At 30.0% G+C, this 26,988-nt stretch overlaps 5 protein-coding genes across 5 annotated transcripts; 3 read left to right on the top strand and 2 right to left on the bottom strand.

Moving 5' to 3' along the window:
• The first annotated feature begins 355 nt into the window (after window positions 1-355).
• On the top strand, window positions 356-1,768 carry LOC124942196. Its single transcript, XM_047482653.1, has 4 exons — window positions 356-634; window positions 816-968; window positions 1,064-1,239; window positions 1,463-1,768. The coding sequence occupies exons 1-4, from the start codon at window positions 500-502 to the stop codon at window positions 1,551-1,553; spliced, it is 555 nt and encodes a 184-aa protein (XP_047338609.1). The 5' UTR covers window positions 356-499; the 3' UTR covers window positions 1,554-1,768.
• Window positions 1,769-2,795: 1,027 nt separating this feature from the next.
• On the top strand, window positions 2,796-3,666 carry LOC124942550. The gene has a single exon (XM_047483076.1). The coding sequence runs from the start codon at window positions 2,879-2,881 to the stop codon at window positions 3,506-3,508; it is 630 nt and encodes a 209-aa protein (XP_047339032.1). The 5' UTR covers window positions 2,796-2,878; the 3' UTR covers window positions 3,509-3,666.
• Window positions 3,667-3,995: 329 nt separating this feature from the next.
• Window positions 3,996-7,243, bottom strand: LOC124941455 (12-oxophytodienoate reductase 3). The gene is made up of 5 exons (XM_047481788.1): window positions 7,055-7,243; window positions 6,842-6,982; window positions 5,247-5,377; window positions 4,927-5,109; window positions 3,996-4,842 (listed from the first exon to the last, which is right to left on the bottom strand). The coding sequence occupies exons 1-5, from the start codon at window positions 7,141-7,143 to the stop codon at window positions 4,196-4,198; spliced, it is 1,191 nt and encodes a 396-aa protein (XP_047337744.1). The 5' UTR covers window positions 7,144-7,243; the 3' UTR covers window positions 3,996-4,195.
• An 8,088-nt stretch (window positions 7,244-15,331) lies between these two features.
• LOC124943157 (cilia- and flagella-associated protein 251-like) lies at window positions 15,332-16,030 on the bottom strand. Its single transcript, XM_047483708.1, has 2 exons — window positions 15,914-16,030; window positions 15,332-15,694 (listed from the first exon to the last, which is right to left on the bottom strand). Exons 1-2 carry the CDS (start codon window positions 16,028-16,030, stop codon window positions 15,332-15,334), a joined length of 480 nt encoding a protein of 159 aa, XP_047339664.1.
• A 4,147-nt stretch (window positions 16,031-20,177) lies between these two features.
• On the top strand, window positions 20,178-21,792 carry LOC124942641 (growth-regulating factor 5-like). Its single transcript, XM_047483181.1, has 2 exons — window positions 20,178-20,709; window positions 20,798-21,792. The coding sequence occupies exons 1-2, from the start codon at window positions 20,535-20,537 to the stop codon at window positions 21,451-21,453; spliced, it is 831 nt and encodes a 276-aa protein (XP_047339137.1). The 5' UTR covers window positions 20,178-20,534; the 3' UTR covers window positions 21,454-21,792.
• The last annotated feature ends 5,196 nt before the right edge of the window (window positions 21,793-26,988 follow it).

Below are 26,988 nucleotides of genomic sequence, written 5' to 3'. Positions count from 1 at the left end.
GTATCGATACCACACTTTACCATTTTGTTCGGTATAAATAAAAAATCAGTATTTTTAATATTTTTCGTTATTGTATGTATTTTCGATACACCAAAAGAAATTATAATTTTACCCCTAATTTAAATAACACAATCAAACTTAATCTGAATAATTCTACCAATCACAATCAAACTTTTCAAATTCAATTTTTTTTATATAATTTAAACATAAAATAGAGAGGAAAAAGTTTTTTTTATATAATTTAAACATAAAATAGAGAGGAAAAAGTTAGGGTACCTATTTATTATTTTATAAAAATATGAAGGACAGACAAAATAATTATCGAACGGTTCAACCGAGTGTCCAAATCCCTACCCCAAAAATCCCAGTTCTAGTTCAGTGAGAGTCTCTTCTTCACGACCGATTCTCTCCTCCAAGAAGAATTAAACATGAATTAGAAGAAGCAAAATTCCTCTGTAAGTATCGCTCAATCGACGCCAGTGCTTTTTCCGTTTCAAAAATGGACTATGCCGGTTCAAGCAGTGAAGAACCGAGCTCCTGGGATGACCTCTACAACATCAATTTGATTCCCTCCGAATTGTTCATCAAATTCCGTAAAGAGATTGAAACTTTTCGTGTTGGAATAAATCTAGAGGTCACCCTTTATCTATAGCTACTTTCTATCTTCCAAATTAGGTTTTCTTTATAGAACTGTTTTCATCTGTTTGCTCAATAGATAGTGGATTTTTGTTTGGATTGGATTTGAATGATTAGGATAAAATTAGGTTAATGATACAAAAATGTGAACTGGGTACCTATGATTTTTTGTGGTGTAGTTCTACAATGCTGAAATGAATGATTATCATGCTAAGTTGGTGTTGAAGCCATTGTCTTATGAACGTAAATGGAAGTTGATATATGAGCCACTTCAAAAAGATGTACGCCTTCTTTCAAAGAAGATTCCTATAACGAAATTCCTAAATCTTCAGGTTCGATGATAATACTATATGTTATTGAAGTTGGGTGTCATGGTATAGGCAATTAGTTTGAAAATTGGCATCTTTTTTTGAATGGGAAATTGCAGGTTGGTGTTGGACATAGTTTTCAGCTCAATGCTACAGGTTGGAAATGGAAGCTTACAACTTGTTTGGGAGGAGATGGTGTTTCTCGTATCAGAAACAAGACGACACTCGGCTTGTGCCCTGGCATTGATTTTCGGTTTGGATGGAGGGCAGACTATGTTCTTCCAGAAATCACAGGGCAAGCTCATTGATTCTGCATATTTTTCTTACCTCTGTTTAGTTTTTGTTTTTCTGAAAGGATAAAACCATTTCATTGATCTATATTTCGCGAATTGAACAGAGTTATGACCTAAGTAGTAATGGAGTTTCAAGCAACTCGAGTGGACCGAGTTCAATACAGATCTTTATATCTTTCGTTTTCCTCTATCTAATTTAGTGATTTTTTACTTTTATTTTGGCAGGGCTGTGGGTACAGGTGACCCGTTGTTCAACATGAACTCAGGTCGGCTGCAAGCATCTCTTGATCGAATCGAGGGCATATTTACGGTATAAAGATAACATTCTAAGTTACTTTTGGTATGTATGAACTCTGAAGTAATGGATTGTTCTATTTTTTCCTCTCTTTTTCTTCATACACAACATATACTAGAACTGGACATGACATGACACCATTAAATGTTATGTTGCTAACTACATTAATGGTTTATTTAATCTCTACATTATGATTTAAGCTGGTTTTGATGCAAACTATTTGTTTGCTACTATCTTATCTGCGTGTATTTTATTTAGTCATGATGATGAAGTAAGATTGGATACAAAGACTTGTAATCCATTGAACTTCGCTTTCTTTTCGCTTATTTAACTTATGTTTTGGTTCAATTCGCTGATTAAACTCGTATAATTGTTTTATCATATGAATCCCAAATGATATTCAATCAAAAATTTCATTTTTTGACTGGAAAATTATCCATAGAAGAGTATTGACATATAGCTAACTGAAAAAGAAGGGATTTCATATCGCTAGCCGATATTGCTTTCTTTTCGTTTATTTAACTTATGTTTTGGTTCATTTCGTTGGTTGAACACGTATAATTGTTTTATTATATGAATCCAAATGAGATTAAATCAAAGTTTTCGTTTTTGACTGAAAAATTGTCGATAAAAAAAAAAGAATTTCATATCGCAAGCAGAATGCTGACTTTTGTGCAAAACTTTTTGAGTCAAATGGTTAAAAATAGTAAATAAATTGGTTCAAATTGTAAATATCTCACCCTATGCCTCCAATAATTTATATAGAAAATTTTATTTATTAAAGACGAAAAGTGAGATTTAAATATATATATATATATATATATATAATTATTGGATAGAAAATCTTATTTATTAAAGACGAAAAGTGAGATTTAAATATATATATATATATATATAAATAAAAGTTTTTATCCTATTAAAACATATATTCTCATCTGTCCATAATGTACCCATTTAATTATTTTTATTTATATATGAATCTATATTTTGATAATTTATCTTCAAATATTTTCAAAATGGAGCAAATATAAACATTCATCAACAGTAAATGTCCAACAGAAAGAAACACAAATGGGGCCATTATTTAATATCAAAGTTTTCAAATTTCATTTTCAATTTTCTCAAAAGTCATAAAACATCCAAAAACTCTAAATCAAATTTGGATTTTCCCCAAAAGTGGGGCCCTCATCTCCAACATAGCCGTTGCCAACGTGTACCCTCAACGGCCAAATCCCTCCTCCTACCCTATAACATAACATTCAAATTCCATCTCCCCAACAACAAAAATCACTCAAAATTCTCTTCCTTCCAAAGAAAAACTAAATCTTTCTTTCTCCAACTGAGATATGGCATCTTACAAGGTTAGAAAATCATGTTCATTCGCAAATCTTCTCCTTTCATGTCTAAATTTCACTCTCTTCATCCTCTCAGCATCCTCCCTAGCCCCAATAATCCTCCTTAAATGGCCTCCAACTTCATTCGGCTATGCATTTCTAACAGTCTCCTCTCTTTCACTTCTATCTTCCTTCCTGGGTTTCTATTCCCATCTCACCAGTTTCTGTTTCGTAACCCACATTTCTCTCCTCATTGCTTCATCTGCCGGCCAGCTTCTTGGCATATTATCCCTTTTCACCAAAGAAAAATCGAGTCTTTCATTACTCAAATCACCCAGAGACCCAAGAGAAGCGAAATTGCTTGTGAGACTTGAATGTGGCGTTTTGGTGGCTGCATTTGGATTGCAAGTTATTGTCTTGATGTTGAGTTGCATTGTGCAGAGTTGTTGGGTTAGAGAGTATGAAGGGTTGGAAGCTGATAGAGAGGCGACTGAGTTGAAGAGGAGCCGTAGGATTGCTAGGGTTCAGGCGGAGTCAGTTGAGAGTGTGGCCAAGATGGCCGAGATTAAGAATAGGGAGCTTGATGAGAAGATGAAGGTTAAGTATGGGAAGAATTGGGTGAAGAATGAATTTGAAGCATAGAAATTACAACTAGTTTATGTGTTTTATGGTATTTGTAGTAGTAGTCACTGCTTTTGTGGCCTTTGATGAATCTTTGGTTTTGTTTTGTGTGATTCTTGTTGGTTGATGATCATCATTTCATATAAGTTTGTTAATTCAATTTTTAAAGATTGTTTTCATTATTTTTGTCAAATGGTTAATATGTGGATGGACTTTGTTTGATGACACTTTAGAGGCCCGAATAAGGGATGTGATACAAATTGAGATGCCTATTGGATTCGAGATTAGTTAGTAAATGAAAATTCGGGGTTCGGGAATAAGTACTACACTCCCTTGCTATAGAGTACTTGTGATCCCTACTTAAACACTTATTTTGTCATTTTTTGAATCGGTTAGTAAAATAAAAATCGAGTTAGGGTGAATTTCCATTATAAAAAAGATATGGTATCATACCCTACTTTAGACACTCTTTTTGTAATATTTTTATCGAATTTTCAAAAGAAAAAACTACGAGGTCATTGAATTTTACATAATATCAATAATTTGCGTCTAATACATACATTATCCTTTGTTCCCTGCTTTAGACACTCTTTTTTGTAATGCTTTTTTCGAGCTTAAACACTCTCATACTGACATTTTTCAAAAGAAAAAAAATACAAGCTCATTGAGTTTTACACATAATATTGATAATTTGCGTCTAATCCTGATTTAGAGACGCGATAACCCTTTCGGGTTAAGAAAACTATAATCGGTATAGCCAACAACAGGATCATGAGTATAGAACGTGCGCCTATTGTACCTAGTCAAAGGCGCATTTATCTTCAATCTCTCGACGAGATCAGGGTTGGAGATAAAAAGCCTACCAAAAGAAACCAAATCAGCATCGCCATCTTCCACGGCCTTCAATGCAAGCTCTCTCGTAAACCCTCCGCTACAAATAAACGTGCCATTATAAGCCCGTCTCCACGTCCTCATCAAACGCGCTTCCTCGTCTTCACTACCATGTTTTCCTGCCTCGGTTTGGCCATAAGCAGTGTATCTCGGTTGAGTCACGTGGAGGTATGCAAGCTTCGAGCCCACATTGGTTTGGATATCGTTCAGTCTTTCGATAACCGACAGGCCTAAGCCCTGAGGGTCGGAATCCATTGCGTCAAGGTGATCAATGGCTGGGGATATACGAACACCAACACGGTTAGGACCCACAGCAGATATGACAGCTCGGATGACCTGAATAAGGAACTTGCATCGGTTTTCTATCGAGCCACCATATTCGTCGGTTCGGTTGTTGATTCCATTCTTGATGAATTGGTCAATGAGGTAGCCATGAGCCCCGTGGATTTCAATTCCATCAAATCCTGTAAATTTGGTAAATTTTTTGTTCAAATCATTTAATTCATCAACCAAAACAAATAAAAATGTGTCTGAATTATAGTAATAACCAGCTTCATTGGCGTTGAGGGCAGCCTGTCTATAGAGATTGACAATATCCGGGACCTCGTGTGTGGCCAATGCTCGTGGCTCGGGATACTTGCCGTGTGATCCATCAGGCATCAAAATTCTCCATCGGTTTGATATGGGTGTGGTTGTAGACGATATTGGAGAACCCCCATTAGGTTGATACACTGAAAAATGATAAATTTCCATTGATCGACTCTTGTTAAGTTATAAAATTATCAATACATTAATATGACACCATTCTAAAAGTTCATGAAACAAAACGAGTTTTGAATGCAAGTTCGATATCGAAGAATTGAAGTACCATAATGAGAAGCTCGGCCGACGTGCCAGAGTTGACAGAATAAGACCGAGCCTTTGGCATGGACCGCATCTACCACGGTCTTCCATGCCTCCACTTGTTCCTTGTTGTAAATCCCAGGACAATGAGGAAACCTACAAAATTCCTTAGATATGGTTGGTGGGATAGAGTGAAATTTCAAAGAAACCTTTATATTCTAGTTATTTAAATAATCTTGTTAAATTTGGATTATAAAATATAGATTAATATATGAACAATTAGCCCTATACTTAAGTGGGTCGTGGTGTATCTAGAGTGATTCAACATGTGCATTTGTATAGAGTAATAGTCAGACTTAGGGTAATGCTAGTTAAGAGGTTGCCCTAGGGACCAAGGCCACCCTCTAGAGTGATTCAACATGTACATTTGTATAGAGTAATGGTGGGACTCAGGGTAATGCTAGTTAGAAGGTCAACTAGGGCCACCCTCTAGAGTGATTCAACATGTGCATTTGTTTAGAGTAATGGTCAACATGTGCTAGTCTCGTGGTCGATTAAGGCTAACCCTAAGATAAGGCCAGTTACCCCTCAGGACGACACCCAAAATCAGAAAAATAAAAACATCAACAAAGTTTAATCTCTACATCACTATATAAGTTAACAAAACATTTAACCAACTAAATTATATTAATCTGGTTTAAAATAATACACACTCATTATATTTATTCAATAAAACATTAAAAAAAATATAACTACTTAATGAAAAATTTCACTCCGGGCACCCTAATTCTCAAGACTTATTAATCGATTAATAAGTCCAATACCAATATCTTGATTTCGGGTACCAATGCATCACGAACCTATATATAGATCGTCCGCTAATACTTGTCCAACTAATATTTGGATAAAAATTCTTTTCGACACGATTCCATTTTGAAGACTTACCGAAATACTCTAATTCAACTAAGTTGTTCTAATATTTAGTTAAATATTAACAAAAATAAAATAAAATATTAAGCCAACTAAATTAATTTTTTTTACTGTTAATACAAATTATTATATTTAATTAACCTAACATAAAATATACCTAATAAACCTATATTTACAAGCAAGTAAAAACAATAAATATAATCAAGGCCTTGTTCGGATTGGGGTTTTTTAAAAAACCTAGAGAGGAAAAGATGTAATGATTGGTGATGATTTTGAGGAGATAATGATTATTTTTGGTAAAAAGACTTAAAGGGTATTGATATATATGAATAAAATAAAAAATAATAATTTAAAATAGAGAGTATTTTAGTATTTTGATTAATGAAATGAGTGATGTGATTGTTGAGAAGTGATTGATTGGAAAATTGATTTGGGATGGATTTTTTTAAAAACACAAAGAGAACAAGGCCCATAATGTAATCACTAAAATTTTATATAACAAAATATCTATCTTAATAAATAGACATATATTTTTGTTAATTAAAGTTGAATAGTGTCATAATCCCATCAAAAGAGATGGTCCTACCATCCATAAAAAAAAAGTAAAATAAGTGGTGATGAATCTGATGATCCCACCACTAGTAATAGTGATGTTCTAAGTAGTAATAATTAACGACAATGACGTCATACCCGCCGGCGTTATCAGAAACAAGAGTCCCTTCTGTGATGAGAAATCCGCCGTCGGTAGCCCTTTGAGTATAATAATCAACCAAACCCTGTCCAGGAATCCCATTAATTGCCCTGCACCTAGTCATTGGCGCCAGAACCACCCTGTAATTTCAAGTACACCAAAATCAAAACCTGATCTGAGATTATTTGAAAAATTATACAAATTATTATTACCTGTGTGAGAGATTGAAATTGCTCATCTTGTAAGGAGAGAAAAGGGTTTTTTGTTCAGTAATTCCTCCCTTCAGTGAAGAATCTGCCATGATTAGATAGATCGGAGAATTTGGTGGGAGAATGAAGAAAGAAAGAGAGAGAGATGAGGGTATTTATTATAATGAAGGTGTGAAAGAAGAGGAAAGTGGACGGCGAGGGAGGACCATCGTCCGGGTAGGAGACGACTCCAATATAAAAAAAGATATTGCGCACGTTATTTATTTCGTAGGAATACTTTTTTTTTATTAAGAGGAAAATATTAATAAAATCAATCAATAATTAAATAATGTATAGCACGAGGAATTATTACATACAGTTGAATAAATTTATTTATATTGCAGAAAAAAAGATAATTTAAATTTATTTGTTGGGTTCTGGTCCTTTGAAAATTTATTTATAATAAATTATAAGTATGATTTAGAAATAGAAGGTTTATTAGGTTATTGGTTCAAATTCATCGTGGATAAGTTTTGCGATTAGTTAAATATGTTTGCGGTTATGTGCTTAACCTACACTAATTCACACTTTAGAAGAGAAGTGAAACCATCATTTTAAAAAAATATATATTATGCTTAAACCGAGTTATATTTTTTTCAATAAATTTTGTTTACATTATATAAACTCTTTTAATAAACTAAGCCTATATAATCTAAATCAAAAGTAGATAGCTATTCATATGTATATTTAATATTATCTCAGCTTATTTAATTGATAAGTTTGAACGATTTAGATTTATGCTTAGTTTATTTATTTTTTATATTTATAATATTATTTAATTATTAATAAATAATATTATTTAATTATTAATAAATGATTTAAATTAAAAAATATTATATTTGAAAATAAATTATATTAATATAATATTTTTTATAAATTTTTGTTAATATATAATTTTAAATATTAATAAATAATTTAAATTAAAAATTAATATATTTTAAAATAAATGATATGAATATATTAATTTTTATAAATATATAATTTTAAATAAATTATATATATATATATGATATAAAAAAATATATAGATATATATAAAAATATTTAATAATATTTTACAATTTCCAGTCTCTTATTCTATTTTATTTAAAAATTCACCTTTTGTCTTCATTTTTATTTTTAATTTTTCAAAAAATATGTCGGCGGACTATTGCCGTCCCATTCTTGAGTGAGCTGGAGCACAGCCGTCTTATCCACTGAACTAGCGTTAAGCTATATCTTCGGGTCGAAGCACTAAAATCAAAGGACCTGGAAAGGTTGAGTTAGACCATCTTCAACCCTCACCCCCATTTTCATCTCCAAAATGCAGTAAACGTCACATCAAACGTAATTCATCTCCAACCCAAAAACTCATTTCCAAACTCAAAAGAATATTCTCAGAATATTCTTTTTTACACCAACTTTTTAACTTTACTAATATTATCTATATATTTATCAACTTTATAAATTTAACCCCAATCTTTTCTCATTTATTTATGAATTTTTTTTATAAATTAATAATTCATACACATAAATATAATTTTATAATATTTTAAACAAACAAAAATTATAAAATAAAAATTATATTAAATTAAATATTATTAAAAAAGAACTTACACAAGTACAAATAATAAAAATGATATCAATTCTCGGAATTGGTGTACTCCTCCCACAGATGATCAATTAATGCATTACGAAGTTCTATGTGAGCTTCTCTGTTTCTAATTTTTCCATATCGAGAAATAAAATCTTGAAATCGAGTATTTTCATCTATCACCATTTCGACCTCCGGTGAAAGCGTTTCCGTTTCAATTTGAATGGTTGAAGAACTAAGAAGGATAAATGAACAAATGCAATATCATAATGCATTGAAAGAGATTAAGGAAGAAAATAAAATTTTATTGAAAGATTCGAGTAAAATAAGAGATCCACAGCTTCGAACATTTATTGAGGCTGAACAAGCACGAATAATGGAAAAAAGAGCTCAAAATCAAGATCAACCAGATCCATTCGCGACGGGTACATTTTCAGGATATTTCAATAATCTTGGAGGAAGTGATGCTAATTTATCAGATTATTAATTATTGTATTATTTATGTTGTAATTTTAATTATTGTATTATTTATGTTGTAATTTTAATTATTGTATTATTTATGTTGTAATTTTTATTATTGTAATTTTTATTTTTAAGTATTGTTTTAGTAATTTAAGTGTGTTTTTTAAATTTTATAACATATAACGAATTATTATTATTTTATATTTTTTTGAAAATTGTTAATTTTTTTATCAATATTATTTATAATTATAAATTTATAATATAAATAAATAAAATTATTAAATACTTAAATAAATTATAAATAAATACAAAAAGATTATAAATATATATAATTAAATAAATGTTTAATATAAAAGAAAACTTAAAGAAAATTTTAATTAAAATAAAAAAGTACCAGGACCTTTTCACATATTTTGGATAATTGCAGGTCTTCCGCCATATATGGCGTCTTCTTCCTCTAGATATGCCGGAACTTCATTTTGGCTTCTTCCTCTAGATATGCCAGAACTTCATTTTGGCGGAGGATTTGGAGGCCGGTTGGAGGAGAATGGGCTACTGCAAACCCAGTTTGCAGTAGGGTTGGAGATGCCCTTAGACCAGACCAGTTTGTTTATGCTTAAAATAGATTGCAACATACTCTACACTCTAGAAGAATAAGAGCATAGAAAGAAGAGATGACCATGTGATTCAAAGAGAAAGTCTGCATAGTAAAAATCTCATTGAGGGATAGATCCATAAAGAATAAGTTTGTCCGGTATACTTAATCTCTTTGTATTGTATGTACCTATTAGATGGTCATATAAGTCAATAAAAAATAACTTATTATTATATATCTTTTTATCTTTTTATCTTTTCACATTTTCCTCTCTATTATTAATTATTTTTTGAGTTCTCTTACTCTTTTCCTATTAACAGTTCACTTTTGATTATCTTAATTGTAATTGGTATTTTGGATAATCAATTAAAGTTAATTTGATTTCTAAACTATAATTATAAATTTTAATAAATACAGTCTATTTTTTTGTTTAATTAATAAATATATTATATATTATAAATAATAAATTAAAATATATTTAAATAAATATTTTATTATTATAATAATTTTATATAAATATAAAAAATATTAAAAATAGATTAATAAATAAGAGAAAATGAATAAAATGATTAGAAATAGATGAGAGAAAATGAATAAAATGATTAAAAAAGATTGAAATAGATGAGTGAGAATGCATAAAAAAAATATTTAAAAATTTTAAAAAACGCTGAAATTATAAGTTTAAAAAATGCAATGAGGGAGTTAAAAATGATAAGAGAGAAAAACGCTGAAATTATAAGCTTTAAAAGCAATGAGGGAGTTAGAAAGAAAAGTGAGTTCAAAAGCAAAATGTGTTTGAATATAATTTTTGCGTGAATTTATTATGAAAATTACTATAGAAATTTATTACGAGGCTGAATCAAATGAGGCCTTAATTTTTATATTTTTATTTGAATTTTTTAACCAATTTTTTTTATGACAATACAGTATAAACTCGATTATTTAATAAACTCTCTAAGATAATATTTTTGGGCGGTTCGACTCGGGGATAGGGTGTTAAATTAAAAATTCGCTAAATTTATAAGATAATACATTTTTGATAATTTCTTTACACCTCATGTAAAATATAAATTAATAATTCCTTATATATAGCATATTAAATGAATAATTTATGAAAGTTTTTTGAAAAATGACTCAATTGTCTTTTGTTTTTTTGTTGAAATCAATTTCCCCTTGAATGTCGTCTCTAATTTTCCTTAGCATGGTAAGAACTTCTGGTGTTGTTTTCTCATAGTTCAACAAGAAATTGTTCAATGTGATTGTCGTTTTAATAGTTTCGTTTCACGAAAAGGGCTCCATTGTAGAACTTCCATCATCTTCTTCATTGATATCATCTTTATTAATTCAAATAACGCTTTCAATAACATCGCCTCTTTCGGGAGCAAATGAGAGATACTCTAAAGACCGCTTAATTGTATTCGATATTGTCGCTTAACTCACCTGCAAACCATAGTTACTATGAACTCATTCTTGCAATTGCTTTTGAGTGAGACTTGGATTATCCTTGTTGTGCTTGCATAATGCTCTTCGAATCTCATCTGTCATTGTTTTTTTTCACACCTTTAAGATGGGAAGCCATGTTGTGTGTATGATTTGTTTGTGTTAACCTACAGTATTTTGATATTATTTATATAGATAAACATAATAAGGTGGGAGATTGAAAGTTTCTTTCAAATTGGGTCATTCATTTAATATAGTACATGCATTGTATACAATAGTTAAGTGGAAGCTTAAAGGTGTTTGTAAACTAAATATTTTACTGTAAATTAATAAAATATTAATTAATATATAAATTAATAAAATATTAATTATTAATTTATCGATTAATTAATAACTCTTTTAATTAATAAATTTTGATCGTCAAATGTATTATTTATAGAATTTTTACTGAATTATTTTATCTAAAAGTTTAGATACTGAAATAATAATTAAATATTAAAATGTCTTAATTTTTTTTAATTTAAGATTTAAAACCATTTTAATAATCTATTTTTTATCAAGTATTTTTATAAAAAAATATTCATAAAAAATCTTAATATCTAAAAATAAACAAATATATAAAAAATAATAAAAACAATTTAATAATTTATTAATTAGTTAGTTTAACTCAATAATTTTAATAGTTAGTTACTTTTGTTAATAAAATATTAATTAGTTTGTTATTTTTAAAACTATTATATAAGGATTAAGGAATGATACAATTTAAAAAAAAAAAATCAATAATATTATATTTTTAAGTTTACTTCTTCTCTTAGAAAAATTAATGAAATGACCCTAATGGTGGGCGGTTTTAGGAAATGACCCGGCCTAACAAACATTGCAAAAATGATAATTTTGGATAAAAATACTTCTTCGCGTCATACGATTTATTCGTCGTTTAACGCGACGTATGGCCCGTGAAAAGTCCATAATGCCCTTAATATTTATTATAATTTTCCCATTTTTTTTATCATTTCGTTCTTCCCCATTCTCTCTCTTCTCGGTCTTATCCTCCTTCTCTTTAAACCCTAAACGGCGAACAACGAATAGAAAAGACGAAACCCCAACGACGGACATAACGACACACAACGGCGAAGTCAACCATAAACAATTGAGGTGATGGAGTCTTTGTTGCTCATTTCGGACATAACGACACAACCATGAGCACGATGGAGGCCGTTACTGGTATACTTTCGTTCTATTCTAAAATACATTGTTTGTTGTTTGTTTCTTGATAGCATGGTATAGTTACTAGTATTCTTTGGTATGTTTTAGATCTATAGTGGGTGATATGATCATTGGCTATTGATTGCTTCAGATTTTGATAGTGTCTGACTTGGTGGTTTGAGATTGGTATAAAATCAACTAGTGTGTGTTATGTTATGGTTCATTATTTGATTATATAAGTTGAGAGTATAGTTGATTTACAAAATAGACTTATGGGTTGTTGTAAAAAACTGTACAAGATATGGAAAATTTGACTCCTTTATATGGATTTAGATTCAGTTTCTCTTGAATTGTCTTCACCTGTTCTATCTACCCAAGTACAAATTTTATCTCATCAAGTAGCTCATCACTATTAATTAACATATTGAAACATCTAGAATCAATATAATCTATCATGAGTTAATTAAGTGTTTAAATAATTTCAAGTACCTAGTATGTAAGTTGTTTTTATTTTTCATATTAATATCAAATGAAAACACTCTCTTAAATTAAGTGATGATTATCAAATGGATTTAATTCAAACACTCTCAATCGTATGGTGGTGAGACGAATGTGTCGTCGCGAGACACAACCGACCATAGCGAGATGCGATCATATCATTTATAATGAACAATTGCATTTCAATGGTATGGTTACAAGACGTACGTGCTATCACAAGACGCAACCGACCATCGCGAGACGCGACCATACCATTTATAATGAACAATTGCATTTCAATGGTATGGTCGCGAGACGTGAGTTTCGTCGCGAGACGTGAGTTTCGTCGCGAGACGTGAGTTTCGTCACGAGACGCAACCGACCATCGCGAGACGCGATCATACCATTTACAATGAACAGTTGCATTTCAATTGTATGGTCGCGAGACGAGCGTGCCATCGCGAGACGCAACCGATCATCGCGAAACGCAACCTAATGAATAATTGCACTTCTTTTTATGTTATGTAAATTTAAATTTAAAGTTAAAGTTTAAAGTTAAAGTTACACTTCTTTTTATGTTTCTTTTCTTTATAAATAGAGGTGAAGTATTTATTACACATACACGAAATGATTTTACATTGAAAGTTATCTTCAAGTTTGAATTACAGGAAAAGAAGGATACTCAATTCAGTATCCTTCCTTACTGCAATTCAGACATGAAGTTTTCTTACAACAATTCAGTCTTGAATTTCCTCAATTAATATCTATTACGCATATACGAAATGAATGTTTTCACTTGAAAGTATCTTCCTATGTTAAATATCCTTCCTTACTGCAACTCAGTCTTGACTGATACAATCACAATTCAGTCTTGAATGTATTGCAAGCAATGAAGGGTACTTAACAATGAAATTATACTCAATTCAGTCTTGAAGTGTCGTCGCGTCACGCAACCATACCATACCATACCATATCCTTGTACCATACCATTATGTTCAAACATTGCTTTCTATTATCAATTCTTTCTAAAAGTTTTACATTGCAATGGTATTGATTTGTTACTAAGCTTTCTAATTCAATATGTTTTCACTTGCAGTGGCAAAAAAAGTCATCAATTTTTTTTGATCCGGCTAGGAAAATTGAGGAACTAATTGCCTTATTGTAATATGTTTTATTCTTGTGCGTTGTGTTGTTGATTTGGTTTATTTAATGATGTTATTATGTGACTTCACAAAAATATTAACATTACATCAACTTTGGATTACAGAATAAAGAATAAATGTTTGATAAAATTAATGGGATTACAAAAATATTAACATTACATCAACGTGGGATTACAGAATACACTTGTGGCTCTAAAATTTGATGGAATAATCTGACTACCCACTTCTTTCTTCAAAAAACCATGTTATCTAAGGTCACATGTTCTATACCTAGGTTAACAGTCAAGTACTCCAGATACATAAGTAAAAAGACAACACATACTCCACTTTTTGATGCTTTGGGGGACTTGTGGGTGTGGAAGTCTTTCGTATTTCATAGCTTTTAAAGAAAGCAAAGAAAACCTTACTTTTTTAGGAGGAGCCATTGCTTTATAAAATATATACGGAAAAATTTCACACATTGGTTTCATGAATAAATCAATATCCTTATAAACTATGGAATCGCAATCATACACGTCGATATGCCACTCTTGTAGACGCACACGCACAGTACCTAGTGTAGGTTACCGAGGTTAAATAGGACATATATATCATCAACTTCTTTCCATTCAACCATATATCTATCTTCAGAACCCTAGTAGTACTCCATAAATTCTTCAATGTCATAATTGTCAGGATCTACAATAAACTTTGGGTACTGTAGTTTGAACCTACATCTGAGCATACAATCCGTAATTGTGAAATTTTTTCGATGTCTTTGGATATAGGGAAATTCGTTTTCTCAAAAGAAAGCAGCTAGATTCAATTTCATGCACAAATAAAAAACATTAAATATACATTTAAACTATTTATAATGAATAATTGCATGGCTTCAATGGTTTGATCGCGAGACAAGCGTGTCGTCGCGAGACGGGCGTGCCGTTGCGAGACGAGTGTGCTTGCGTAACGTGATCATAATATTGATCATAACATTGAAGATTAATTGCACGACTTACCTCATCTTAGAGCCACTTGGGCCTTTTCAGAATTCTAGTAAAGAATACCTTGTCTGCAAGACAATTATTGACATTCTTTTTTTCTTTGTCAGTTTTTGAATTTTTCATCCATTTTGCAATTTAGTCAGCATATGTTCTTCAAATTTGAGAAAGGGATTGACCGTTAAAGTATCATTTGACATTATCTATTTTCCCGAAGGGTTGGTGTACAAGGCATCATTCTTAGGCTTCTTGTTCCTATTATTCTTATTTCGCTCAAATGTTATTTTTTAGGAGGAGTAATGAATTCTTTCAAATCATCCTCCTCCTCTTGCATCTGATTCATCTTCTCTTATTTTTGTTTCTTTACCTTCTCATCTTTCTCCTTCTCTTTCTCATCCTCCTCCTCTTGCTTCATCATATGCTTCTTCTCCTTCACCTTCTCCTTCTCTTGCTTATTCTTCTGTCGCACAAATTGGATGAGCATCATTTCATTATCATTCTCATTCTTCTCCTCATTCTCTTTCTCCTTCATCTCCTCATCAACATTCTCATCCTTATTCTCATCATCAACCTTTTCCTCATCAACCTTCTCATCCTTATTCTCATCATTAACCTTCTCATCATCAACCTTCTCATCATCAACCTTCTCATCACCAACCTTCTCATCACCAACCTTTTCATCATCAACCTTTATTTTTAACTCTATCTCCTTCTACTACAAAATTGAAAAACATTTTGGTCAGTCGCGTCACAAATGGTATGGTCGCGATACTCAATGGTGCGCTCGTCTCGCGATGACACCATTGAAGATGAACAATTGCATGACTTCAATGGTGTCGTCGCAACACGAGCGTGTCATCGTGAGACGCGACCATACCATTTATAATGAACAATTGCATTTCAATAGTATGGTTGCATCTCACGATGGTACGTCCTTATCAAAAATTTTATCCTCATCCTTCTTCTCCTCATTTTCTACCTCATCCTTCATCTCCTTATTCCTCTTCTTCTCCTCCTCCTTATCTAGTTTGGCTAATAATATGGCCATCTAGTTGGTCAGATGGTTGACCATATGGTCAACCATACTAAGAACCATCTGTTTCAACTAAAGATGGTGATTATGTTGATTCTCTTTGATGACCATTATGTCTATTTTCATCTCTTTGACATCCTCCTTCAGCTGATCACATTTACATCCAACAACAAGTGCAGGTGGTGATGTAGGTGTTGACATCGCGATGGGGGGACTAAGGGAACTACGGGGAGGAGTAAGACTCTTGGCAGGTTTCCTCCTGTTGGAAGGTTTGGGAGCATGTTTGGGAGTAGATTCTACATCATATTCAAGCTTTCTCTTCCTCTTGGTAGGTTTGAGAGTAGTATCTACATCTTCATCTTCAGTCTTTCTCTTCCTGTTGGCAAGTTTGGGAGTAAGTTCTACATCTTCAACCTTTCTCTTCCTCCCCCATCTGAAAAACCCTCAAATAAATCATCAAAAAAATTGTCTATTTGTTCAAAGTCTATCCACTGTACAAGCTCTTCTCCATGGAGGACTCTTCCATCTTAATCATCACTGTGCTCTGAAGGGAAGACTTTATCTCTGGAATGATGTTCTTCCTATTTGAATAATAGAATATTATCATTGGGCGTAAAGGCTCATCAAGCTCCTTCCTTCTGGAGAATTTAAGGATAAAGCTTTTGATGACATCATAGGTTCACACTTGAAATACTAGTGAAAACTCATAAACGTTATAAGCAAAAGAATCATTATTCCCTCCCGCCTCCTTCTTGGCAAGATATATAGACCTAAGATGTTTCATGTCACACCTTCAGGGTGGCTTTAAAGAACACATTTCCCTAAAGAAATCGGAGAAAAGCTTCAACGTCTTCCACCATGTAAAGGATTTTGACAAATACAATCATTCTTGGGTCAAATGTAAAGAGTTACTGGCAAATCAAGTATACCAGCCTCATCTTCCTTATTAGAGCATGAAAGAAAAGTTGGCTCAAATTCGATCATTTTAATCATCATTTTCCCGTGAAAATATTTAATTAACAAAGGTGGACAACATCGGCATTCTTCATCTTCATTCACCACAGAGAATCTACCGAAGTTAAGGCCTGTCACCATGGCAAATTCTTTCATACCAAAATACAGTTTCTTCCCATTCACCTTGAACTTCATCTGCTTCGAGTTTGAGCTTACCTTCCTAAACAGAATTTGATGGACTATTGTTCCTGAGAATAGCACGCCCAGGGTTCTAAATAAATATTTGAATTAGGTATTTAGAGTCCTCTCCATAAGATCCATTTTATCTAACTTGTTAGCTATCTTCTTAAGGCTGAGGGCATATTTCTAAGAAATCCTACTAGGAAAATCAGGAATGGTGGTTTCTTCCATCTTCAAAAGGAACAACAACAATGTTGGTGAAAACCTTTAACAACAAATACAAAAACTAAAACTAACCGTCGTGAGACGCAACCAACTTTGGCTAAACCCTAAACAAAACCATAAACCAAAAATTAAAAATAATCTGATTAATGAAGACGATGAAGGAACGAGAAGACGAGTCGGAAAAGTCGTCGAGGCATGCAATAGTGAAGATGAGCAGAGGCTAGAGAGAGACGAGACGCGACGGAGTGAAGAAATATGAAATATTTTATAACCCAAGGGGCGTGTCATGCATACTTATAAATAGAGTTTGGCACGTGTAGAAATGCGTGCCTCTTCGCCTTCCATCGCGAGGCACCATCGCAAGACACAACCGACCATCGTGAGATAAGCGTGTCTTCGCGAGACGCAATGGACCATTGCTAGACGAGCGTGCCGTCGCGAGACGCGATTGACCATCGCGACCAACTATCAAGCGACCAACCTTCGCGAATCTGTTCAATTAAACACAAAAACATTCAATTCAGCTATAATGGAAATAAGAACATAATTAATCATATGATATTAGAACGGGTTTGATTAGTCGTCGCTTAGGGTTTAGAGAGAAGGTAGATAAGAGCGAGAAAAGAGAGAATGGAGAAGAAAAAAATGAAAAAAAAAATGGAAATTTATAATAAATAATAAGGGTTTTGTCGCGTCACGAACGAACGCACACGGCATGATATTTTCGTCTTTACACACTGAAAATGTCATTTTTCACATATTTATCAAACTTAGGTCATTTCTTAAAAACCGTCCATTATTATCCTTTCGTCAAATTTCCTCTTCTCCTTCTAGATTTTTACAAAATTTGTAATAAAATATAAAATAAATTATTATTAGTTATACTTTTTAAATAAAATCAACATCAAATTTATTGTGTGTTTTAATCTCTCCTCCTTCAAGATTTTAACCAAGCTTGTAATAAAAATATATAAAAAAATATATACAAACTATTATTAGTTATAATTTTTAAATAAAATCAAAATTAAATTTACTGTGTGTTTTAAATGGTGTTGAGGATCACTTAAGGTATTTATTAACTAATTTCAATTTTCCCAAATAGCTTTTGTTAGAATGTTTTTTCAGAAAAAAAAATTAATCAGATAAGATTAAGTAATTTCAAATTTTAATTTATTGATGTATTATATATTTCAAACAAAATTTAAAATTTTATAATAAAATAAATATATTTAATTGATAAATTAAGTAATTAAATACTTAAAACAAATATAAAAAATTAATATCTTATGAGCTTTAATCTTCACCTCTAAGTATTAAACTAAGGAATAAGTAGTAAATTTTTTAAAAATCAAGAGGCGGAGAAATTGAATGATGGGTGATGATTTTAAAAAAATAATTATTATTTTTTGATAACAAAATTTAAAAAGTATTAATATATAAAAATAAAATAAAAATAATAATTTAAAATAGAGAGCATTTTAATATTTTGGTTAATGAAATGAATGATATAATTGGTGAAAAATGATTAATTAAAAAATTAATTTTGTAAATATTAAAATAAAAACTTTGGCCAAACAAGGCCTAAGATTCTTATCTTCTTTATTTATTTATTTTATAAACACAAATTTCAAAAGAATATATATAAAATGTTTTTTTAAATAAAAAAAGAAAACTAGATCATAAAAGGAATATTTTTCTTTGTCCTCTGATCATTTTATTTGTTTTTTTATTTGAGCTCTTTGTTTTCTGTCTCTATCCCTCAATCAATCAAGTTTATTAGAAAAACTAATATAAAAGAAGATTGAATAGTTACACTTCTTTGATAAGAGTCTAATAGCTTTGTTTGAGAAATTAGTTTTTTTGGTTTTGTTTGAATTTTTTTTTTTAAATCCTTATTTGATTAAAAGTAGGATAAAATTAAATTTTTATTTATTCTTTTACCAAATTACTCTTTATATTTATATTTTTATTTAATAATTAATTGGATTAGATTATGATGTGATGGTTGGGTTTTGGGAAGGTTTTATCTCAAAAACCCATTTATCAAACAAGCCCTAATATTTCTCCATTTTTTTTATTTTTTTTTAAACCAAACTTCTGCTATTTACTTGGGCTTCTACTCTTAATATTTTAGCCCAAAGTAAACAAATTTATTGCAAAAGCCCATCCCATAAAATACTCTGCAGTCTGCCCAGGGCCCATCTCTTTTGTTTCAATAACCAAAAGTGAATTCTTAATAAATACTAATTTTCTTAATAATAAACTGTTTATTTTAAAATAATATTGTTTAATATAAAAAATTGAATAAAACAACTAAAATAACCTTATTATTTTAAAGTAAAAATAATTTAATATTTAGATTATTTAGACTAAAACAAAAAACCAACAACAGAACATGGAATTCCTGACAAGACAATGATAGCAGTAAACTTAACTAAAACGATTCCTCTGTAAAAACCCACAAGGTTAAAAAAACAGTCTTTCACAAACCCTAAATTATAATGACTTCAAAATTTAACTACCACTATCATATATTCATCTTGGCTCTTGCAGTAGATTTAATAAAGGTAAGGTAAAAAAAAAAATTAGGGTTTACTGGTTATGAAAGAAAAAAACACTTCCTTCCAAAAAGTGAAAGCAATGGCAATAGAAAAAGCTGCAACAACTGTAACTATATATATATATATATATATATATATATATATAAATATAAAACAGTAATAATCTATGACAGATTTCTTTTGTCTAATCCATCCCCACTATTTCTTTTGCCTTGTTTGATGCTGGATTTTTTTGGGTTTTTCTGAAAAAGCATAATGTTGTGTCTAAGATATTAAAGTCACGGATTTGATTATCATTTACAAAGTTTAAGATGAAAACAGAAAATCAAACTGGGTCTTGAAGTTTATGGGTTTCCGTATACATGGCAGAGACAAGAGCTGCCAGCAGAGATGCAACAGAGACGTGCAGTCATAATATCAGTACAGTACCCACTACTGACAGTCTGACACATACAGAGTGCAGCAAAGCAGCACTAATATGTTTCAAAACCATTAGTTTTATCCATATGGGTACAGAAGATTCTGCAACATCAAATGGTCCCTAAAATTAGTGTTATTATACCCTTCAAACTTCAAACAAGAACAACAAGAAGAGCAGAATGAATGGAGGTATTAGTTACACTTACAGGTTCCCTTTCACTGCAATTCAATGGCAAGAGCTTGAACATCAAGCTCTTATTTACAAATACATTATCTCTGGAATACCTATTCCACCTGATCTACTCTTCTCTGTCAAAACCAGTTTGGATTCTTCTTCTTCACTTCCTCAACATGGTAAGCTTTCTTTTCTTCTTCTTGTTCTTCTTCTTTTATATTGAGTTATTTCATGATGAATGAAATCTTGAATTCTTGTATATGTTAGTTGGATGGAACAGTTTCCAGATGGGTTCTGTTAGGAAGATTGATCCAGAACCTGGTAGATGTAGAAGAACAGATGGGAAAAAGTGGAGATGTTCAAAAGAAGCATACCCTGATTCAAAATACTGTGAAAGACACATGCACAGAGGTAGAAACCGTTCAAGAAAGCCTGTGGAAGCCATTATAAAACCATCAATCAACAAACCCCAAACCAGCTTCCTTCCTCTGTCAATGGTATCTGATCATCATGGTCAATATTTTGAACACTCATCAACCTCAAGATCACCAAGGGATATTGGACTTTCTTTATGTCAAGACAACACTAGTAGTACTGGTCCTATGCTTTTGGATTTTGGTCTTTGTTCAAATCCAGACAGGTATAATAATGAAGCATATGGTGGAATGAAAGAAGATGATGGTTTGTTTTTTGAAGCTTCTGGGAGAATAAGAAGGTATTTAAGTTTTAACCCTGATGATCATTGGCAACTTAAAATGGGTCATTCTTCAACAACACATTTGAAACAACCTTACTCTTCTTCCTTACAATATGGGTATCAAGGTCTCAATGATAATCATCTAGCTACCCATATTGAGGATAAACCTCAGAAGAAGATAATGCACAGTTTCTTTGATGAATGTCCCAAAAACAAGGATTCTTGATCAACTCTATCCCCCACAATCAATCATTAACAAGAACAAATCTCTACTACTTCTAGTCAAAGAGCCAAAAGGGGGTGTTTTTTCATCATTGTGTGTGTGTATGTGTGTAATGATATGTATGCTTATTATTTTGTTGAAGAATGTCAAGTGGTTCCCTTTCTTTTTGTGTTCTTCCCCAGCCCCAGCTTTTTAACTTGCTATAAAGAATAATTTGATTATGGGATCTCTTTTATCCAATTGATGTTGGCTTTTAACATGATCTGAAGGCTGAAGCAAGTTCTTTGGCAGACAGTCTATAGTTTAGTCTAGTCTGCTTTAATGCAAAATTGATCAGGTGGTGGAACTTGGAAGAGTGGAGGTCCCATCACTGAATAACTTTTGCAAATTCTTTAACTTACTCAGAGAGTTTCTACTCCCCAAAAGCACATACAATTAAGGGTCACTTCTATTCCAAAATCTTTCTTATATCACATATAAATTATGCAGTTAGGAAAATTCTTTGACCTAAAGTTGGTTTGAACCATAACCCATATGGGTCCTTGACTGGTCATGCTCATAATGGAAACTTGTGGACAAAGACTGACCCACCATTCGTATGGAGGGGGCCACGCAGTTATGGGATGGAAGTAGGGGTACAGATAGAAGTCATGAAATTAAAATAGGAAAGAAAGAAACTCAGGATGAGACTGTAGCAACTGGCAAAGAGACAAACAAGGCCTTAAATCATAATGTTTGTAGTTACATGCTTAGAAAACCATTGCATCTGGACCATAAGAATTGATCTCTAACCTACCAACCTACCTACTTCATTCATTTCGTTCGACAAAGAGTATGGAGAAACAGGACAGACTTTGAGTATCATTCAAATAGTTTGAATTCTCTTTTTTAAGGTCACAAACAAACCTTGGCCTTCAATTTGGATTTGAATTATTTAAATAACCCCATTTTGTTGAGTTTGAAATTATAAAAGATTAAGTTACTAAGTGAAAAAAATTGAATGAAATTGGAAATATAATTTAGTATTTTGATTGAAAGAATATTGAAATAATATATATGACATATAGAGGACTTTGATTTTTTTTGTTTTTTTTTAATATAAAAATTGTTTAAACACAATGAAAAACATGATATAAGAAAATAAAATAAAAAAGTCTCAAAACATGATAATAAAAAAATGATACAAACAGACATTTTCCAAAAAAAATGATACAAACACGTTAAATAACAAATTATCGCGCTTGTAAATCTTCGAGAAGAATGATTAACTTTCCGATCGACTCTACCGATTTTTTGAAACGAATCTCAAAAAACGTTACATTATAAATTATACGCATCAGATAACTACGATTATTGAAAACTCGACGATTTTTTAACAACTAGATAGTCTAGAAAAAAAATCGGATGATTACCCAAATATGTAAGTCTACCATATGAGTCGTCCAACAAAAACCACAGACTAGTTATAAACCACCTTAGTGAATATTAGTCATACTTCATAAAAAAAAATCAGACACAAACCACCCGTTTGTAAAAATAGTCGAGTCGTCGACTTAACATCAGTACGACAAATACAACAAAATTTATGATAATATAACATTATTATCATCAGTAAGAATTCCACAATAACAATGTTTATCAAATGACGAGATATTGAAAAAATAATTTGACTCTCAAAACTTCTCTCAACAAAAATCATATAGAATCATCTTAGTAACAAAATTATAACAATGTTCAAATGAAAATTATCAATGTTTTTTCAACTCGTAACACGTTTTGTTGAGAAGTTGTGTCATACTAGAAACAAAACTCTATTATTAGAAAAATTCTTGTTTAATCTTTTTTTATATATAATTTGATTAACGAAACACTAGACTGATGATCAAAATGTCATTAATTTTTACCTTTTTACCTATAACAATAAAGTAACTTAAAGATACGTCATAACTAGATTTGTTTATACTACATCAACTATCATCCCAAAAACTAATCGAATATGTAACTTCATGGTCAATGACGAATTTAGAAATTGAAGTTACAGTGAATTTGAAAAAAAAAATAGGGTGAACTTGAATTTTTTTGGGATAGATCAATGTAAGTTTTGCTTATTTTTTAAAATTGGATAAATAAAACAAATAAAAAAGTAGGGAGTTAGGTAAAATTTATAACATAAATTTTATTATTATTAGTATATTAGTTTTTTAGGTGGAGACTACTCACGGAAATTTTTCTTTATTTTTCTGAAAATGTTATTACTGTTAAATTATTAGACATTTTAGTGAACAACAAACCAATATTGATATATTTTTTTTAAAAAGATTATAATTCATATTTAACTAAATCCAAATTATTCTCATGAATTTGATACATTTGAGTAGTTCAACATTAGGGTTACAAACTTTTCACATGTTATTAAGTCATCTACTTCTAGCTAAACTTATTGTTATCACATCTAGTTGAAGATAATCTAAAATTTGGTATTTGTTTAACCAAAGCTTAAGCTTGATATTCATAAATAAAAAAATAAATCTTATGATTAGTGAGAGAATATAAAAGAGAAAATTATAGAAAAATAGAGTTAAGGAAATAAATAATAGATAAAAGAAAGAAGATGAATTTTTTTTTATAAATAATTTTTCTAAATAAAAAAAGTAATGATTACCTATAATAGTTATAATTATTATATATAGGTAATAGGTTTATGATTAACATTTTTATTTATCTTTCATATATTCAAAAGATATGATTTTATTTTATTGAATACGTTATCTTTTTCTTTTAAAAAAATAAAATTAATGTTAAATTTGAATAAAATTATTATAGTTAGCCTCGTTTAGTTGGAAGTATAATAAAGAGTATAACACTAATGGTATATATAAACTATATCAATAATGTTTTTATACCGTGTTGGTTAGGATTTTACTATTAGTATAAATTTATATCTCTATATAATTTATACCTCATATTTGATATAAAATTATAACTATTACACCTAAGTAAAACATTTTTCTTATATAACATTTTTCTTATATAATTTAGTTTTTAATTTATCATTATATCCTTTACTAATATTATATATAACTTATGATTATATAATATATTAAATATTTTATTTAGTTTTAATATTATTATTATACATAATTATTTTTAATATATATATTTTTAAATAGTTTAATATTTTAATTAAAATATATATATTTATTTTTATAACATAATTTTATTAATTATTATTTTATATATTTACTTTTAATAAATAATATTGTTTATTTTATATATTAATTTTATTTTAAGTTTGTTTTATTAAATTTATTAATAATATTCAAATTAAATAAATATAATTTACAGTTTATATTATAATTAATTTTTTATAATTTAATTAAAATTTATATTAATTATTAAATAATAACAATAATAATTTATAAAAATAAACAATATTATTTTTAATACAATTAATATAAATAATAATTATTATTATTTTAAATTCATATTTATAAACTTATACTACATTCTTATACTATATAACAAACACAAAATTATAAATCACGTACAACTTATACCATTTCTTATAATTTATACCAAACATTAAAAACTTATGCAACTTATACTACTCTATATAATTTATACATCTATACACCTTATACCTTTATAATTTGTACCACGTATTAAATCCTACCATAATAAATTTAATTGATTGTGTGGTTATAAAATTATCTATCTATAGTTTTATATTCAGTGTAATTTATACAACAAACTCAGTATAATATTATAACTGATATGAGTAAGTATAAAGTTTGTTAATTCTTTCTTTCCTTTTTTAACCTTACATATAAATTGCTTTTCTCAACATACTCTCTCATTTTTATGTTTTATTATCTCTCTTCTTTCCTTAATTATCCATTTCTTCTTCTTTAACCTAAGGTGAAAATCCAGGATGAAGATTAGAACAGATGTGATTCATCTCTTTAGGGAGAGGTATGTTGGATTGTTTTGATCCGGTGATATTTAAATTAATTATTAAAAATTGTGGAAGAACAGTTTTGGAAAGATTACAGTGATATGACAACATCTCAATATTGTTGGTGAAATTAATATGTTGATACAGTTCTTACAGTACTGCAATTTCTAGAGGATTTGTGGTAGTTCAAGTTTTTGCAAATATGTGGATAGGTGTTCTTAATCGAATGGAGAGATTGATGAAGATGATGTTGAGAGGAAAGTAGATAAGGGAGAAGTCGCTGAAATTAGTTCAAGGGAAAAGCTGTAAGAATTGGTTCAGAAAGTTCTCAAAAACATTCTTATAGAAATGAAGTACAGTGGAATACCTCATACTGCAGTCATTAAAGGATGGTGACGAGAGTTTGTGGTAATTAACTTAGTTGCATATGAACAAAATAGATAGTATCGCAAAAGAGCAAATGTTTTTTTTTGTTTGTTAATAAATCGAAACAGTTGAAGCACATGAAAACAAGTTAGGTACAATAACAAAAGATTACGTTTTGTTTCATTTGATGAGATTACTTATATTAAAAAATTTCCACTAAGTTGCATTTTAAGTACATTAAAATGTAGAAAATATACCTAAAACCCAATTTGAAAAGTGTTAATAAAATTTTATTTTCGGAAAAATCATGATCATATTTTATATTTCGATAATTAAATTTTATTGGTACGAATTCTTTAAAAAAATTAAGAATAAGAATAAAACAAATATATAATATATAATAATATTATTAATTTTAAAACATTTATACGATAAATAAATATTATTTTTATTCATTAATATATTATTTTATTAATTTAAATATAATTAATAAAAACTAAATAAGATAAATATTAAAATAATAATTAAAATAGTTTATATAAATAAAGGGTAAAAAAGTCTTTTATTATTTTTTAAATTTTTTTATACCACTAAACAAACACAAAATTATAAATTATATACAATTTATACATCTTTTATATATCAACCCAAACACATATAACATATATAATATATACATCTTAATACCTCGTATAACTTATAACACCATATAACTTATACCTATATAATTTGTACTATGTACTTATACTTAAGAATATGATTATTATAAATTTTATGCATTCAGTACAGGGATCGGGCAGATAATTATCATTTTTGGTCGATCTTCGGTAAACATTTTTCGATTTTACCCTGATCCCGGTCAAAGCGAGAAAATCTGATCTGCTGTTACCACCATTGAACAATTTTTAATTACCATCCCTATTACAAATCACTGATGCCACAAAAACATCTTTGGTTGTTTTTATAAATGGTTGAATCACAATTGGTTTTAAGTTATCTTTCGGACAGACAAATCCATTTGTTACCTTAAAAAACTATTTGGTTTGAAGTGTGTACACCAATTTGAAAACGATTCATTTCAATGAAGTAATGGTTTGACTCAGTTCATCTGAGATCATTAATTTTCTGAAGATTTTTTTAATCAACCTATATTTTAAAATTTTAATGACATCTCAAAAATCGTGAAAAAATATACTTATAAAGTTGTCTAGTCCAGT

Source organism: Impatiens glandulifera, chromosome 6, assembly GCF_907164915.1.
Source record: "Impatiens glandulifera chromosome 6, dImpGla2.1, whole genome shotgun sequence".
Classification (NCBI taxonomy): domain Eukaryota; kingdom Viridiplantae; phylum Streptophyta; class Magnoliopsida; order Ericales; family Balsaminaceae; genus Impatiens; species Impatiens glandulifera.
The sequence above is the reverse complement of the archived record's forward strand: the minus strand, read 5'-3'. Positions and strand labels throughout refer to the sequence as shown.